The 19,062-nt window shown below is 43.4% G+C and overlaps 1 protein-coding gene across 1 annotated transcript in view; it reads right to left on the reverse strand.

The window, feature by feature from the left end:
• TAGLN3 (transgelin 3) overlaps window positions 1–19,062 on the reverse strand; it is a 126,010-nt gene that overhangs the window by 73,054 nt on the left and 33,894 nt on the right. Inside the window, 1 exon segment of the mRNA XM_078657707.1 lies at window positions 6,711–6,892. Coding sequence (XP_078513833.1) covers window positions 6,711–6,892 — 182 coding nt within the window.

Here is a 19,062-nt window from a genome sequence, read left to right on the forward strand (position 1 = left end):
CATGATACTTCAACAAAACACAGGCAGATTTGGGCTGCCCCCAAGCCCATTTAAGTATTATTGTCAAAAGCACTGTCAAAGAACCAAAGTTGTGTCTAGGCCAGACCTAAAAACGGCCCTAACACACAAACCATGCCAGGGTATGACGTGCGCGTATAGTACATAGTCATAAGAAAAACCAAACAAAACAGCAAGTACATCAATTATCAATATTCCAGACAAAAAGAATGGGAAAAAAATAATCTTAACTCAGCAATGTCCATGTATTAACAGATTAAACAAACATACTATATTTAAACTACTAAAACAATTTAGACTGCCAATGTCAAAGGAGCACAGCTAATATACATTTCCGCAATCCATTGTATTGTGGATTTGCCCATAATCTTACTAAACATTTACATGTTATGCTAAATATTGCTGTAAGAACCTTACCGGATATTTAACAGACAACACATTATGCCACTATTAAAACATTTGCTATAGCTCCCAGTAAAAAACTGCAATGTGCAAACTCCATGCCCCTGTTCAGATACCGACACATCTTTAAATTGATAGATACATATATATATCTTGCCATGTTCCTGACTACCTTGAAGGCAGTTTTGGTGCTATTGCCCAACTAGTTTTCAAACGCTACACATATACAATTATTTTGGTCATCCCAAAATTCTGACTAGTTTGAGCCTATGGCATAACTTTCTCAAATGTTGAACAAACGTTCAGAAATTAACTACCTGATGAAATCAGAGGAAATTTACATTTTTGTCTTTTTAAGAAAGGTATTGAAACTTAAGTCTTTTAAATATTGAGTCAAGGACACCCTTAGTGATATAGCCTTATCATGCCCTATTTGGGTTTAAAGCACTATACATAAGGACAACAGAAATAGAAGAAGGTACACATACTGCTCTATAACACGAGTATAAAGCTACACAAACAACATAAAATTATAGTTAGGTAGGGCCAAGTGGCATAGAAGTAGTAAAATCAAGAAACAAAGGAACAGTGACAGGATACTTCTAGGCACTTTTAATTGAATAAGTAGTAGTGCACATGCCAAGCGAACATCAGTCAAGTTAATAAAAAAAAAGTTTAATACAGATTGTGGCTTCAACCAGACAAAGCAGCGCTGAACTTTTCATATATGAATGTCTTCAGTAAGTCTACATTCAGTTAGGCCTTATATCTTTGTGGGAGATATATCCCTTCCGTTTTTATTACCTTTTTCATTTTTGATTTGGAAGGAACTAATGATCATTTTTAGGTCTCGCTAGAGCCAGCGCATGCGCTGTTCTGGTGAGACATTTAGTAGCTGGCTTTTAAAAGTGCTACTTTTGCCGGCCACCAGCTTGCTGTCACGTGCACAAGTGTGCGCGACGTGCACAGCTGCCATCTGACTTTCGCGCCGCGTGGGGTGTCAGTTTCACGGCCGCGCGGCCATTGCTTGTTTTTAACTTGCAGCGCTGATACACGCAAGCACTGCTATCGCTTTCACTTTCACGGCCACGCGGCCGTGTCGCTTTCACGGCCACGCGGCCTCTGTGAATGCAGATTCCCCAGTGCAGGACGTGCCCAGCATCTCTGCTACCCATGCAGATGCCTCCCTCTCCGTCCTCGGTCTCCCGGCTTCCAAACTTGCATGCTGCCTCCATGCACGGCCTCGTCGCCCCGAATGCCCCACTCTTTTCTCCGGTACCCCCTCTCTCTCCCTCTCTCCTCGAGGCTCCCCCAGGGCTCTCGTGCATTATTCCGCCAGCTGCAGCAGTCTCGTTCTCCCCGCGTCCTATCGTCAGCACGCGCTGGAGATATAATTACAGTATTCAAAACTGTCAATAGCCCAAGGAGACAGAACATCTTGCACTAATCCCTGTCAGCGCAGCCAACACCACTGCCGTAAGAAGGGGCCCTGAGAGGACGGCCGTACCCGGGTCACTTTGTGCCAGCTTCCGGTGCACTCTGCCTTACTTAATTGGCTACTTCTAACGGCAGGCGCCTAAAGAAGCACACACTAAGTTTCATAGGCTAGTAACAGAGGCTACCTGCTCTTCCGTGGTTAATCCATAGCCTAGCTCAGCCAGCCGGCCCTCTGCTGAGGGATTAATCCCAGCACAACATAGTCAGTACACCTGACACGCAAGACTAAACCTTAGACCAGCTCAGTGCGAGGAAATCCCTCTATTTAGCATGTCCCGCGCTTTTTTCCTCCTTAAATCTGATATTTTGGTCACTGTTGTGTCTGCTGCCTCATGAGAAGTTTCAGACATGTGTACTCTCTCTGTTTATATGTGTAGGAGTATAATTCTCTAAACTGCTATTTCTATCTCTCTTACAAGTCAGCTTTTTATTTGCATGCAAGGAGTGCATACAGGGGAACTAGTAGTGAAGGGTCCAATTATCCACTGTTTCTAAAATGATATCTAGTTTAGACAATATATTTTTTCTGGCAGTCCATACTACAGGAGCACACCTTTCACAAATTAAAACGTATTGTGACATTTATTTTGCAACTTTTGATTAAAATATGCAACCAAAACAAAAGTACCAGAATGCAGGTTATATGCTCTGAAGATGTTATTGGTGTTGTTAGATTCTATTACCTTGTAGTGTAGAGTGATGTGATAGGTGTTCTGCCTATTCTCAGCTACAGGGAAATCGAATGATTGGCCATCACCCTCACTTCACGTGTTATAATTGCTTTTGTCTCCAGAAACCACTTCAGAAGAATCGGACACAAAAACACTAGAAGAGAGGACCGTTTGTCACTGGGCTTACTCTCTATGAACCACTTCAAATGGCTCTCGCACAAAGCAAGTGACGGTAGGAAGACATTTTCATTGGGTTTGGCAGGACACATTTGCTCTTAACAACTTTGGAAAAAACCCTTTTTCTCTCAGAGTGTTGAGTAGAGAGACTTATTGGTACACCCTGTGTGCTTCCTTTGCCAAAAGCTGATTGGGGAGTATTTTTCCTTTGAAGTGCAGGAGTGTACTTGGGAGGGACATGGGTGGCAGTAAGACAAGGTTTCACATTTTTTAATGCTGGAGGCATGGGACTCTGTGAAAGGATTGATGCCACATTGCACATTCTTGAAAAGAAACTGCATATCTTTGTTGGAAATGTAGGAATAGAAAATGTGAAGATCAATTGGGATAGATTAAGGTCAGCCAAACACTTTAGCACCTACAACTCCAAGCTTGCACCACTAGAAGGAGAGAACCCTTCTGGAACTGAAGAAGAAAGAAAAAGACTTCTGCACTGCCTGCCTTGAAGAGATGTGTCTTATGCTCAATTTCCTGCCAAGTTGTTTACTTTGATATTTGAATACCTCTTCTGAGAAAAGAGTGGTTGCTGGAGGAAAAAAAGCCTCAGTGATATGCAGCTGAAAATGAGGAAGCCCTGTTACAATCAGAGCTGGCCGACTTTGGAACTAATGAACCTGGTTCGAATCTCGGTGTTGACTCAACAGCATGTGATTCTAGACATTTAATCTTCCCAGTACCTAAAAAATGAATGAATGAATGAATGAGCATCAACCCAGATTTCGCGGTGGCCGTTCCCACTGGTTATTCGCCTTTAAGACTTGACAGGCCTTTAAAAAAGGCAGAGGCCTCGCCCTGAAATATCACAGTGGCCTGAATGCTAACTGCACCGCCGCCCCTTCCACTGACTGTGAAGCGTTCTTTTTTAGCCTAGGTTGCCATAAGTTTCAAAGGTAAGCTTTTATACCGCCCACCTGGCACGAAAAACAACTTTGTAAATAACTTTCAGTCACTATTTGAGTATAGCCTCCAGTGCAACAAGTTTCCTGTTTTAGGCGATTTCAATTTTCATCTGGAAGCTAAAGAGGATATAGACACGGAAGCCCTCCTGGAAATTTCAATGTCTTTATGACCTAATCAACTAATTAAGGAAGCTACACACACAGCTGGACATATCATGGACGGACTCTTCACCAGTAACCCCCACACACAGTTAACAAGCATTGGCGTAGCCAATAGGTCTTGCCTTTGGGACCTTATAAGTGTTTAGCCATGCAACAATTGATGTTGTTGCACCAAGGATATTGTGCTGCATAACTACATACTTATAAGGTCCCAAAAGCGAGACCTATTGGTTATGCCAATGCTTGTTTAATGAGGTTATCTGCTTTACTTTAGACATTTAATACAGTTTCATTGTTACTAAGGTAATCTCCTGACATCATGATGTTTCACTTTCATTAAAGCTCTACTGTAAAACTTTATTAGAAGACACCGACTTTGAATGTTGCAGAACAATTCAATTGGTAAAATAAACAAGGACCTGTTCCAGCAAGAGAGCAACCCCTTGGTGCACATCACAGGCCACGAGAGCGGCAGAGTGTAATAGTGAACACAATGTACGGAAAAAAGGTCTTCGGCTGGAGCCCAGCAACACCTATTAGACAAAGGTAAAGTTCTAAAAGCAGCAGAAAGTCTGAACTTGCTGAACAAGGGACGGTTTGGGTCCAATGGATAAATATTTCCACGATAAAACATAGACAGCATCTTAACATGAATGCATTCGCTAATCACCTGACCACGTTTTCTAGTAAGATTTGTGTTGGACAGATCACTGAAGGTAAGCGTTTTAGGTTTAATAATAAAGATGGCATACATTTTAAGCTGTACCAAGTCACTAGGCTGTCTATTGGGTGGGCCCCGACTGAGCGGGGAGTGCCCACAGAACCATCGATCCAGTCATGAAACCAGACAACCAGCCAAGTGGCCCAATCCCCCATGAGCTAATTTATAAATAAATCAGCAGGGAAAGCGATAGGCCCAGGGAATCATTTCGTAGGTCAGAAAAGCTGATTTTGAAGTTGTGCTGGTTTCTCCTATGCGTATCTGTGTGCATGTACCAAAGAGACATTGCATTACTCTCTGCGTTAGCTTAGAATGCAGAAAAAGGAGCAGCAGTAACATGGATTCTGAGTTCATGTGAACCACATCTGTGTTTCCGACAGCCAGGCCGAAGGTGCGCCTTTTCCTTTCTGTGCAAGTGGCATGCCTCTTAGCCAGTGCAATACATCAGTAGCTGCAAAGCAATTCATGCTTCCACAGAAGGAGCTTCATTACTGCTCGCTAGTAGTTGGAAATCTGTGGAGAGTAGGAGCAAGTGGAAGGGAGGAGGAAGGTTTTTTTGTCTGTATATGAATTTGCATATTTAAGCTTGTAAGGCAGGTGTGGGCCCATCCCATTTGTGGGGTGCCTCTGGCTGGGTGTATTTGTGCATGCTTCCAGGTATATGTCTATGTGATTGTATCTTTCTGTGGATCCCTGCTCCCATATGTGTATCCATATGTGTATCTCTGAGTGTGCACCTCTTTGCAGGTGAATGTATCGGTGTACCTCTGTGATTGTGCATCGGTATTTGGGATCGTATGTATATATGTTAGTATGCATTTATGAGTGTTTATGCATATAACCCCCCATGTCAAATTCTGCATGCGTTGTTTCTAAATGGACTGCTTTTTTTTCTTTTTCTTTTTGGTTCCAAGTCATTTGCGTTCAGTTACTTTATAGTATCTTCGCATTTTAACCTTGTTTTTTCACTGAGATTTTATGTATTTTATTATTACCTTTTCTAACTTGCACTTTCTGCCATTTTTGTAAAGGATTTTAATAAATCATATAATAAAGTTGTTGTTGTTGTGTGCTTCATGTAAGCATGTCTTGCTCAAAACAGGAAAGGCAATGGATGATTTACCTGATTACCTGAATAATGTGGAAGCTGCTAAGGAAGTGAGTACATTGCATTCAGGGGCAGCATCAAAACTGGCATGGCAAAGGAGCTTCATATGCATGGACAAAGTGCATACTGGCATGGCATTGTATGCTTTACACACTTGACTAGTGTGAAAACTCACATTGTAATGTATGCTTTACATACAAATGCAATGTAAATATTTATAAAGCAACAGTGCCTTGAATGCTGATGGCCAAATCGAATAATGACACAGAAATGTGTACTTTAAATACTTGAAACACACAAAAGGTGATGGGAGGTGCTTGCAGTAAGTCTAACCACAGGCGGTCCCATCCATCACTTTTATTGCCCGCCAACCCACCACAGATTAGACCCTGCCATATGCAAATCAGTCTTGACCTGTTCCAACAGGAATATTGAAGCCAGAAATGCCAAGTCAGGTCCTTTCTGAATCAGAACACAAACAACCAAAACCACTTTCAGCCGGATTGGGCCTCTTCGGTTGGGTATAGCTTGATTCACCTTTCGTGTTAGATGTAAAGCCCTAAGAGGCTTTTGTTATGCCCGGACGAGCATCGCTTGCTCACTGTTCCACGGAAACCAAGCTTCAGTCCTCTTTTGTCTAAAGAACATTGGGCCTGATTTATAGGGGTTACGTTCACCGTCGTGATTTAGCTATACCAGAGATCTAGTACATATATAAAACAGATTTAGAGATCACCGCCGGCCCAGCTGTGATCTCTGTGCATGAACACAGCTAGTAGCACGGATAAGTGGTATAATACATGAAGTATACTGTTTTCTTCCTGCTGCTGCCTTTATGACCCCTGATTCCAGGGACTGCAAGGGCAGTGCTAGTTGGTAAAAAAGGGCAATTAAGGGAAAGTAGTCTTCCCCTGGCCATTGTAGTTTCATGCCACTCTAATGACTGCTATTGAAACTCACTTAGTATTTTTTTTATAATAGAAAGGGGTACTTACTGTTCCATCTTGTAACCACTCTTGGAAATTGTCCTTTCCTGGCTTTGGGGGTTCTCTGGTGTCATTCGATTGTGCAACAATCCAGTCCACTAGTATAGCCTCCAGTTCCGATTTATATTTTTCATCAATTTTTTGTTGCACCTCTCGACTCAGACCGTAACTTGGTCCTCTGTTTGCCATTTCTGCAAAAACAAAAACATCACTGAAAGTGGGAACACAATGTACCTGGCTCCTATAGATGCACATGACAAAATATAGCTTCATCCGCACAAACAATCATAATAGAAATGAAACATTCAGTCAAATTCTTACATGGTGGTTGATGCAGTTGGACACTCGAGGGAGCACTTCGTTTTGAGACACATGGACATTGGGGTTCTTTGCAGCACTGATCCACCCCGCACAATACCTGCCAGTACTGAACAATGCATGCTGGGACCTGTAGGCGCTGTACATGAGGCGACTGAAAGGAGGTATAGGTGATTGGTACTCACCTTAGGGGGCAGAGCAGTCCTTCACGAAACAGGATGGGGCAGGATACTTAATCCGGGACACACACCTGCATCTTGTGTGACACACCCACGGCGCTGAAGAAGGCAAAGACGCCGAAATGCATTCGCCACAGCGGGTGTTATGAATCTCTTTCGCATTTGTTTCGAAATAAAAGTGCTTCCCACGTTTCCCCTGCTGAGGCCTTTTTCTTCTTCTTGGAGGAGTGTCTTGGATATATATATATATATATATAAAAAAATATATATATATATATATATAAATATATATATATACAGACCCATCTTCAGGGATGTAGCTTGGTCAGTCAGATTGGGGGTGGTGGGGTCTTCAGATGTTCCAACAATCACACTGGCATATAATGTTAAAATACATTATACGAGAAGCAGGGTATGAAAGAGGCTAAAGGGGCAGTGAAAAGGGGGACTAATGTGGATTGGAAGGGTTACTAAGCAAAAAAAATACCATAGGTCATAAAATAACCAATTTTTTTCAAACACTTTTAAAGCAGAGCGGGAGGGAGTCTATGTGCTTTTATGTCTGGGTTTTTGTAAAACATCCTGGTGAAATCTGAACGATACCTTAGAAAGTGACAACCAAGTACGAGAAAGAGAGATATACTCATCAGCAAAAATAAAATGCTCTGGGATTGCCAAAGATGGCCACAATCTGTTGCAGAGGCCGATTCGTGCAAAGTAGCAAGTAGCATCCACTAAGTTTCGAGTCTCGCCTCTGGAAGACTCAAACACACGACCCACAGTTATCAAAGTCTCAGGATGAGCCGAGAATAGTGCAAGTTGTTGAAACACCACAAAGAAATTACTTGAATGAAAAAAAAGACAAAAGCGAAGACTAGAGCCGGCAAGAAACTGAAAACACACTGATCGTCAAAGCCGAAGAAGGCGCCACGAGACCATTGCGCCGACCAGAAAACCCGAGCTCAAGTACAAAGCTGGTACTTCCAGAAAGCATGGATTCATGTGCACAACGAGCTCTGCCTGAAAAGCACATACTCACAACAGTAGAAAGAAGCGCAAAGTACACTGCAGCTGCATTTCTGAGACCATCTCTGCTACGCGATACCGTCATAAAGTAGAATATTGGCGCCAGATGGGCCACATGGATCGATAGCATTGATTACTTCCTTACTGCTCTGGAATAAGCAAATGATGATAAAATCATTAAATATTTCAATAATCTCGCTGGTGATGGAGTAAAAGAAGTGATAACAAAAATCTCACAGACTAAGAGAATATCGTATGGTCAGATCAAAGAAGAACTAGGAGCTAAATTCAATCCGATGCCACACGTTGACTATGAACAGTACATTTTCAATCAAGCGAGAAAACAAGTTGGTGAAACAATGGATGAGTTTGTTGAGAAATTTGATGTGCTTATCAAGCACTCTAAGGTTTGTGAATTTAATGATGAAGAAGCCAGGCGCCTTAGAATCATTGATGGCTGTCTTTCAGTCTCTTTGAGAAGACACATTTTGAGAGAGACGCTCGGTTTAAAAAAGTACTAATGGCTGCAAGAGCCGAGGAGAGCAAATTGGCAAGCCGCCGACATGAAAGCTGGAACAGCAAAAAGTGAATCAGCATTAATCATGAACAGCAAACACAAGCACAAAGTAGATACACGTAATTAACATCCTTGAAGAAAGAAAAACTGTGTTTCAAATGTGGATTTTTATTTCCACATGAACGTAGATGTCCAGCCGTCGGAAAGGAGAGCCACTGCATAATTGTTTGCAAAGCAAATGAGAAACCATTTGTACAACTACCCGACTAGAAGATTGACGCCAGAATGTTCCAGAAGTACTCTCACCACACCCACAAAGACAAAAAGCAACCTTAACTGAGACAGGTAGAAACTAAACGAAGTCAATCGTCATCAAGGTCAGTCTGCAAGAGCTCCTCGACGTCATCCTCAAGCAACAGTGAAGAGGGTAAATGTGCAATGGTTATATCTTTTTTTTTATATTCAAAACATGCACACGTGGGCCTTGCTGCTTGTAAAGAAGAAAAACAGATCGAAAAAAGGAGTAATTCAATGAAACATAAGAATTCATGTGAAAATTACCCCAAGATCACACTAAAAGTAAACGCTTGCCCGGTTACCTTAATAATTGACAGCGGTGCATCAATCAACATCTTGCTTGTCAAACAATTTAACAGTTTGTCACCCGTGCCATGACTCAAAACGTCTAATACAAAGGAATACACATGGGCTGCTTCCAAACCATTAAGCACAAAGGTACCCCCTATTTTGTTGAGGTTTAAGAGGAGGGGGAAGGAAATAAATACAAAGAGAAAACCTTTTATCTGGCCTATCTTATTTCTCAAATGGTAACAACTCTAAACAAAGCATTTATCTTACAGCATAGAAACTAAACACAAAAATTGGTCTTGTATTGAGTTTTGTTTATTAACCCAAAGAATTTTGGGGAATGTATTTTTTTAAAGTATTTTTTCTCTCACTTTTTTTGGTATTTATTGCAAACATAATAATTCATAAAACAAATTCACATTATTCTTTCAAATTAGACAAAAACATCCTTAACATTTTCTAAACATTAATTTGTATGTAAACAGCCCCCAGATTTATCTCCATCATTCTTCCATTCTCACCTTTCATTCTACTCTTGCATACCAACTAACATACCACACAAACAAAATCACGTTAAACCAAATTCTCATTGAATTTTGTCCTACATACAGACCCATTCTTGTAACTTGAATTCGAATGGACCGCTTGATAGTCTGAAGTAACCAAACACTTTCAGAATCCTGAGAGAGATGTAGGTTAAAAATATTTTTTCTTTGTCTCTCTTGCTTTCTGACCAACTTGGTGAAGGGATCTCCATTCACATTCTTGTTCAACTTTCCCCACTATGGGATGTTTCTATGGCAGATATCTGCTTCCTAACCATTACATAGCCAAGGATCATTTGAAGCACACTTGTGGCATAAGAAGAATTCTGTGCAAGCCCCAATCCATGTTCTTGAAGGCACTCAATACAGTGCACGTCTACTTAGTTTTGCAACTGCTTTCAACATAGGACAGATCTCTATCAGTTACAACATAAATACCCAATCTGAAATTGTGAGTCAGTGGCCTTCACTATTTCATGGCCTAGGAGGGCTCAAGACAATGAAGCTGCAATTTCACATTAATGAAGCACCCGGCCTATTGCACAGAGGCACCACAGAATAGCATTTCACCTACAAGAAGCAGTTGAAAAAAAACTAGAATTGCTGTCAAAACATCATCAAGCGCTCTACTAGTCCCACACAATTGATGTCGCCAAAAAAGGACAGTGGAGGTGCAGTGCACATTTGCATTGAAAAGTGTCAGGCCAACAAAGGGTTACGTTTTGGAGTGTCATCTGCTGCAGAAATATTCCAAGATGTAATACGTAGAATAATTCAACTTGTAATGCATGCTTTCAATTACAGAGATAATATACTGGTGTTTGGCACAACAGGGAAGGAGCATGATAAGACTTTCAAACAAGTGTGTCAGTCTCATGAAAATATGCAGAAAAGCGTGAATTTCACAAAACCAAACCCAAGTCTTTTTGGGCACATATTTTCAGGTAGGGGGATGACTCCTGATCCAGATAAAGTACAAGTGCTGTCAGCAACCAGTCCCCCACATGATGTCACCATGTTACAGTCCTTCTTGGGCATGGGCAGCTATTGCTCAATGTACATTTGCAATGGTGAGGGCCCTGTTGCGAGGCCTGACCAAATAAAATGTCCAGTTCCGATGGTCCTCTGAATGTGACCAAAGTTTCAAAAAAAATAAAGCATGCAATTGAAAATACGGCTGAGATGGTCTACTTTGATCCTAAACTACACATTGACATTACTGTTGATGTGAGCCTCGTTAGGCTGGGAGCAATCCTTGCTTAGCATAATGCACATCCAAATACACATTGTGGTGTATGCCAACCAAAGTCTGTCTGACACAGAATGTGCCTGTACCCATCTGGAAAAAGAAAGTCTGGCTGTGGTGTGGGCCTGTGAACATTTTCATGTGTATTTTCATGGAACACATTTTATGATTCTCACAGACCACCAAGCACTGATCGCCATATTCAGAAACCCAAAAGCCAAAATGCCCCCTCGCATTGAGAGATAGGGGTTGGTTGTACAAGAGTACGTCTAAACAATTGTGCAAAAGCCAGGCAAGAACCAAACCCCTACAGATTATTTCTCCAGAGTCCCACTACAGCAGCACAGCTCAAGATTTAAAACTGCTGAGGAGGTACGGTGGCCAAGATGGTGGTGAGGTAGGACGCTTACCTTCAACTCTCCTACCCGCTGCCGGCCCAAAAAAGCATAGCTGCTAGCAAAACGCCTCAACCCGGGTGGAGACGCCGACCTACCTACACTGACTGCAGGCTCGCATACAATGTACCTCCGACTCACCAGGGGAGTATAGCATTGCTACGCAGCAAGAGGATGGAGCGGATGGAGAGGGGAGCAGCCCATTGAGCGCGAAGTCGGAGGCCAGCCGCCGTGGCTGGGCCGAGATCTGCAAAAGGCACCCTCTGGGCTTGAGGTTCACCCCAAGGAATCCACAGAGAATTGACAGACAGCGAGAGAAGCCCAGTGGTGGAACGCGCTGGATACCACGGAGCCTTCTTGAAACACAGAGGCAGCATTCACCGTGACGCGTAGAGGCAGCCGCCCACAGTCACGAGGAAACCCGAGGCCTAGCATGGGAACAGAGGGAGCGCTCTTGTACCCCTGCAGCCAGAAGACTGTCACTAGGCATGCCGACCGTTGCCTACTTGAGGTGAGGAGCGGAGCCGGGGCTGGCGATGATGGGGCAAGACGGGGCCTACAGCAGACATGCCCAAATCCCGCACCCAGGCCCACCATCGAGATAGGCCGGCAGGACTGGGAGCCACTGAGGGATTCTGGCCGCAGCAAAGCCCCACACCGCTGTGATAGTAGAGGCAGGCGATGGCCTCCGGAAGTGGAGCACCATAGAAGGGCCGGATTGAGCCACTGGTTGAACACTAGCCAGAGGAGCAGAGATTGGGCATAGGGAGCACACACGCAGCCCAGAGACCAAGCACAGGGGAAGGTGTGACCAGATGAGAGGCCAGAGACTCTACCAACAAGCCACTCAGCAAGGCCTCATACATAAAACAGGGCCCCACAATTCAATGTAGAACAGGCCTAGGCAATTGTTCCCTCCATCAGGCAGACGACGACAAAAGGATATCATCGGGGGTACCAGTTGGTGCATACCGGAGGGGAGGAGCAGAGCTGGGACTGGCAGCCATATCCTGAGCGCACCGAAATGAAGAGGGGCTAAAACAGAGGCGGGCCTGGAGAGAACGTACTTTGCCTGGAGGAGCAACCGAGGGAGTGGAACCCTGATAAAAGAGGGCCACAGCCAACCCTGAGGATCGAAGCAGCACAACCGAGCATGGATAAACCCGACCCCAGCAGTCCAAGCCAGAGTGGGCCCAGACAACAGCTCCTTGTGCAAAGCGAAAGACATAACATACGTAGCAGGAGGTATCACAAGAAGAAAGGGTCAGTGATTGGAGGCCTCAAGACCCTCGAAGCGGACAGCAAAAGAAAACCTAAGGGGCGACAAGCCGTGTGAAGAAGGACAGCTCCCTCAAAGATATGCTCACTTGGACCACTGGAAGTAATATGGCAGACACACCCTCAATGATGGAGGCGCCCGTACACAGGTAGACAATCCGGCAGAAGAACCAGTAACCTGCACATTCCTGGAGTCGCTGTTCTTGACACTACGAGAGGATCTACAGACAGTCAAGCGAGACCTCACGTAGGAAATCAAAGAGGTCAGAAAGGAGGTGGACGTACCTGGGTACAGAGTCGCAACACTGGAAAACAAAGGAGACAACTGTGATGAGGCGCTTCAACTCCACGATCAGCACATAGACTTACAGTCACACCTTGAGGACCTCGAGAACAGGTCCTGAAAAACAATGTCAGCTTTCGAGGAGGGGCATCAAAAGCGGAAGGCGGGGATAAATTTTGCTTTGCGCAGGATCTATTTAAGCATGTACTTGGCAACCCCCAGGATCTAAAGATCGAGATAGACAGAGGACATAGTGTGGGCCCAACCCGCTCCAACAAAGTGCCCCCCATGGAAATCATGGTCTGTGTGCGTGACTGTCAGGTTAAAGAAGAGATCCTGCATAAAGCTCAAGAAATGTACCTATTTATCTTCAGGGACCAAACCCCAACACTGTATCAGGCCCTTGCCTCCTTCACGCTGCAGAAGAGAAGGGAATTCGGCCCAGTCACCACACATCTATGCATCAGGACATTGCATACTCATGAGGTCACACCTTCAGGATCATTTTTCGCTGGGGAGGCAAACTTCTTCAACTGCGATCCCTTTCAGATGCATGCCAATAGCTGGGACTGGAGCCGCCAGAGGAGAGTGGCAACAGGGAGCTCCCGTTCCTGGCCCGAGGAGAGCGACAACCATGATGTAGACGGCAGGGCCCAGGACGTATCCTGAGAAAACTAGACCGGACCGAGATAGCGAAAGGGCAACAGGAGGCGCTAGAGTCTATTCCCAAAGTGCAGGCAAAACAAGTGATGTTTAAACACACCGAGAGGGCTGTTGCCCTCTGCAACGATTTCGGGCGGGCGGTGAGCGGGGCGGACGTTAGGAGATTGGTCACACTATGGACCCCAAGAACACTGCCTGGCAGTCAAGTATGGCTGCGGGACTGACTTTGACCTCATTGTTTGTTTTCCCAGTTTATTTTTTTATAGAGTTCTGAAGAATTGTTTTAGGGGACCTCCATTCACATTGCATCTACTCAAAATGAGATACAGAAGGGTCAGACAGGAACCCCCAGATTATGGGAAGAGGGCAGCCCAAGCCATTAGAACAGAGGGTCTACACAGCATATTTATCTCTTTTCTACACAAATGCAACTCAACTGTCTTAGAATCCTCATCCTCAACATGAGGGGGCTCAACAACCCAGTGAAACGTAGGGCAGTATTATCCTATCTGGAAAACACCAAGGTAGGTATCTGCCTCTCCTGGCCAGAGACTGTCACCGTCTCAGATCACATGCCTTCCCCCTTCAATTCTTCTCATTATGCCCTACAAAAACCATGGGGTGGCTATCTTGGTGTCCCAAGCTTTCAGAGGCAAGTTGGTGCATAGGGAGGTCGAAATTAGAGGGAGGTTCCTCACCTACAGATTCATACTGGGGGGCCGGGTATTGATAGTGGGATCAGTATAAGCCCCGAATGAGGGGCATGAGAAATTCCTTCATATGGTGTGGTCAGAGGCAATGTCTACGGATGAACGTAAAGTGGTGGTGGGGGGATCACAACCTGGTGTTCGATAACACCCTAGACAGATCAGTGCAGCAACATGGACAGGCCAGAGAACTGTCCAAAGAGGGTCAAACTTGGTTGAGGGATCTGGGACTCATGGACCTATGGAGGGTATTCCATCCCCAGACCAGGGAATACTCCTTTTACTCTAATGCTCACAAAACATACGCTAGACTGGATTACCTTCTAGGCACTAAAGACATACACACACTCGCATCAGATACGAAGATCCTTACAGCAACACTCTCAGACCACGCTGTGGTGGTGATCTTGCTGTTGCTCCCTCAGCTGGAGCACCATTCCCGACAATGGCGCTTAAGAGACACGCTTCTGCAGCGCCCAGAGGTAGTATCACAAATCCAACAAGCCTTTTGGGATTATCTATTGCATAATGACATTTTGGAATTATGCACGGCAGTATTATGGGAGGTGCTTAAAACTGTAATACAGGGCGAATTCATAGCGATCTCAGCTGCAGATAACAAACTGCGGAAGGAGAAGCGGAGGGCCTTTCCCAGCAAATTAGGGAACTAGAGCATATACATCAGCGTACTGGGGTACCCAGAATCTGGCATCAACTTTTGGCACCGCGTGCACAACTAGCTGCGATAGACTTAGATCGGGCATAATACGCAGCCCTTCGACTGCGCAATTCCTTCTATGTGCAGGGGAACAAATGCAGACATCACTTGGCACATAGACTATGTGAGAGCTGGCAGAAAGAAGGTACCCAAGCAATACACACGCAGGGGGCGATTTAGTGACGGAGGACACTGAAATCGTCAACGCTTTCAAATAATTTTATGCACACCTTTACTCAAGCCAAACACTGGATAGCTCAGAGAACAGACAATATCTGCAAGAGGGACAGACATCCATGCTACCAAATGAGCAAACCTAACAGCTAGATGGAGAAATCCGTATTGAAGAAATCATTTTGGCAATCTCCCAGCTAAAGCAGGCAAAATCCCCAGGCCCCAACAACTTCACATCGGTTTTCTATAAAAACCTTCGGCCCTGTGGTTGCACCCATCTTGACACGGCTTTGTAATACATTTATGGAGCCCAGCGCGATCCCTGCCTCAATGCTTGCAGCCTCAATAAATGTCATCCCCAAACCGGGTAAAGACAGAACACAATGTAGCTCATCCTGGCCCATTTCACTCTTAAATATAGATTTGAAACTATTCACAGGAATATTAGCCCACAGTCTGAGCCCATAAATGCCGCCTTGATCGACCCTGACCAAGCAGGCTTTATCCCCCAGAGACAAGAATGTAAAAGGTACCATAGATGTTGTGTATTCCTATAACATTTTGACTAAATATGTGTTGCTGTTGACTGGCTGCACGAAGTCTTATGAAAGTAACTGTAGCATAAAATAAAGAGCTAAACAAGCTACCTGGGCCTCGCCAGCAGGGTAACTGTGACGCTATTGCTATATTTGGACAATTTGGGGATGATTTGTGGCATTTTATATGTTTAGGAATTATTATATATTTGTGTAGAAGGCGCAAGGGTGAACTGGCGCTTACATAGAACCATTGTATTTATGGCATGAAGTGCATATTCAAAATGATGAAACATTAATAAGTCAAATGGGAAGTAAGTGGCATATTATGGGAAAATACAAAACGTTTTGATGCCGTCAGGCAAATTAAACAGCGATCATATTGATATCCAGAGAGGTCGTGCCAAAAGACCAACTGAAGTGGAGAGGAATCAATAAGGAGGGGTTTATAAATAATAAAAGAAAATTGAAAAGAACTAGAGCTAAAAAATTAGCAAATTTCTTGAAGTGTGATAGGGAAAGTTGGTGTAAGGTGAAACAGTGGTACACGTAACAGAAAGAGAATTTAGGCATAGGAAAGACATTTGCTGAATAAAATGGGTATTAGTCAGTGCTTGGAATGGAAAAATAGAAGTGCCTTGTTTCTGAGAAGTGCCGGTACTCTCCAATTAAAAGTATAGCATTTCTCTTGAGAAGTGCCAGTACTCTCCCTCTCAAAATAGAAAAGTGCCGGTACTCCATACCGGACAGTACCAGCCCATTTAAAGCACTGGTGTTAGTTTAAAGTTGGTGTTTCTATTTCCTATTTCAAAAGAGGCATCGAGGGGCGGGTTTGTGTATAATACAGTCATGCTCCGCATAAACTACGCAAAATTAAATTCTGATATGGGCAGGGAAGTCAGGTGACTCAGAGTGCCAGAGCAATGGGAATGCAAGAAAATTTTGATTACTACTCACAACATCTTGGTAAACACTTCTCACTTGTCTGATCCACTAGCCCACGCTAAAATATAGTGCAAACAAACACTTTTCACTTGTCTGATTCACTAGCCTACGCTAAAATATAGTGCAAACTGATTTAGGAAATAAGCCATTCAGTCCAGTTACTTCATGCTATGTGTTCAGAAAAAGATGTGCCTCTTTTAAAAAATAAGCTGGCAACAGGAATAACATTTAAATTCAGTGTTTCTTCTCATTGTAAGCAAGTGCAAAGCCTGCACTAGAAACGCAGATGAAGGGTTCACAACATGTCTCTATTGTCAGGTGATATATACATGATCACTACAACATACAAACTGTATGCATGTAAAGAGTATTGATAACTCAATAAATATGCCACATTGGTTTTCCCTTTCTTGAGCTGAATTCCACTCAAAACATTTGAAGCTTGATTCACAAAGATTTTGCTGTGACCTACCCTTGTAGTACTCCTAAGTTCCAGAAATAATTCAACAATACTCTGGTTTATTCCTGATATTATAGGGAAACCAGTAGCACTATGAAAGTGAGTCATAACTACCCATAGACTACCCTTGGGAAACAGGCCCTTGAAGTTCTACCATATAGAATATTTTCAGAGATAAAAATAGAGAAAATCAATGCTGCGCCACTTTAACTGCTATTGTAAGATTTTAGTCAAATCAATATTACATAAAGATGCTTCCCAAAGACAAAAATGGAGAAAATTGATTTTTCACGACATTGCCACTAACTGAAAAGGTAACAAAGCAAAGTTATTTAACCGCAAACATATTTCAGATTTGAGATGTGGAGCAACATACACTTTTTTCTTTTCAGTATTGCTTAAACTGTAGAAAAGTACCTAAATATGATTTAATAATAACAACATTTTGATAATATTTCTAATGATTCTGGTATATGTTGGCCTATCTCAAATTATCTCATGACTATTGCTTTAAACCAACACCTTTTATAAAAAAGATAATCCAGAACCGGCTGCACCAACACACTGGGACCATTTAAGTTCTTTTGAGTAAACTAAAGTGACTGTTATCATGCACTGCTTTTAACATCATACATAGTTGTGCTGCTGTGCGAAGCAGAGTGCTCCCCTTAGTCGCTTTCATTGGCTACTCCTTGGGTTTACTGGCTAACAAGCCCCTGTGGATGCACCTGTGCCCTAGGAGTGGTACTTACCTTGAAAGACATTGAACAGCATTTCCAAGCACTCCAAACTGATGTGTTATTCTCTGTTGATGAAGGTCAATAATCCAGAAATATGTGTCCTGAGATACCAAGCACTGGCCGCACCAACACATGGAGAGCACCTCAATACTTGTGAGTACACTAAAGAGTCTGTTCCCATGAACTGCATCTACCAAAATGCATCTGGGTTGAACATTGTGCTGTTGCCATCTATAAATACTCTTGCTAGCTGTTACTGATGAGGGCGATCCTATGAAAGCAGTAGAAGTACACCACACTACCCCAGCATCCTGGTTATCAGATGTCTCATCATGCTAGTGTGCAAATAGAAAATACTCTGGGAAATTTCAGCAGGACCTTTTATTTTCTCATACCAAGGATAAACATATCACCACTAGAACTAAAACTTTGAGATGAGGATGATTTCCTATTTAAATAAACTAAATGAGAAGCTTACAGTCATTAAGAATGTGAACCCTACCATTACCTTTGAACTATGTCATACTGCTACACTTGGCACTTCTATTAATTAGCTGTTTTAGGATAACATACACAGATAGGTTTTGGGGACAATGAGGGCAGGGTTCAGGCCTGTTAGGGATTGGGGCGTTCTGGGCATTGGCTCCATTTGAGGTACAATTCGGTTGGAGAATTCTTCGATCAGAGTACACTCAGTTTGTCCGGGTTGGCACCTCCATATATTCTATGTTGTCCATGACGGAATAATGACATTTCTATGGACTTCCTTTCCGCAGCAGAGATTTGGGAAGACCCGGGAGACCACCCTGTCACCTATACTTTTAATATCTATATAAAACTGCCTGTTAGATGTGGTGCTGAGTACCAGTGTCTCCGTTCACCAGTGTGTAGACAACAACCACAAATATCTTAAGACGTCACGGCTGGCAGATATCCAACCCCTGTCAGACTATCGTTAGGTGATTGAGTTACACCCAACAAACCCAAACTAAAATGGAGTTTAAATTATTTTCATCTACCCATTCTTGTTTTTGGATCCATTC

Source organism: Lissotriton helveticus, chromosome 8, assembly GCF_964261635.1.
Source record: "Lissotriton helveticus chromosome 8, aLisHel1.1, whole genome shotgun sequence".
Taxonomy (NCBI): Eukaryota; Metazoa; Chordata; class Amphibia; order Caudata; family Salamandridae; genus Lissotriton; species Lissotriton helveticus.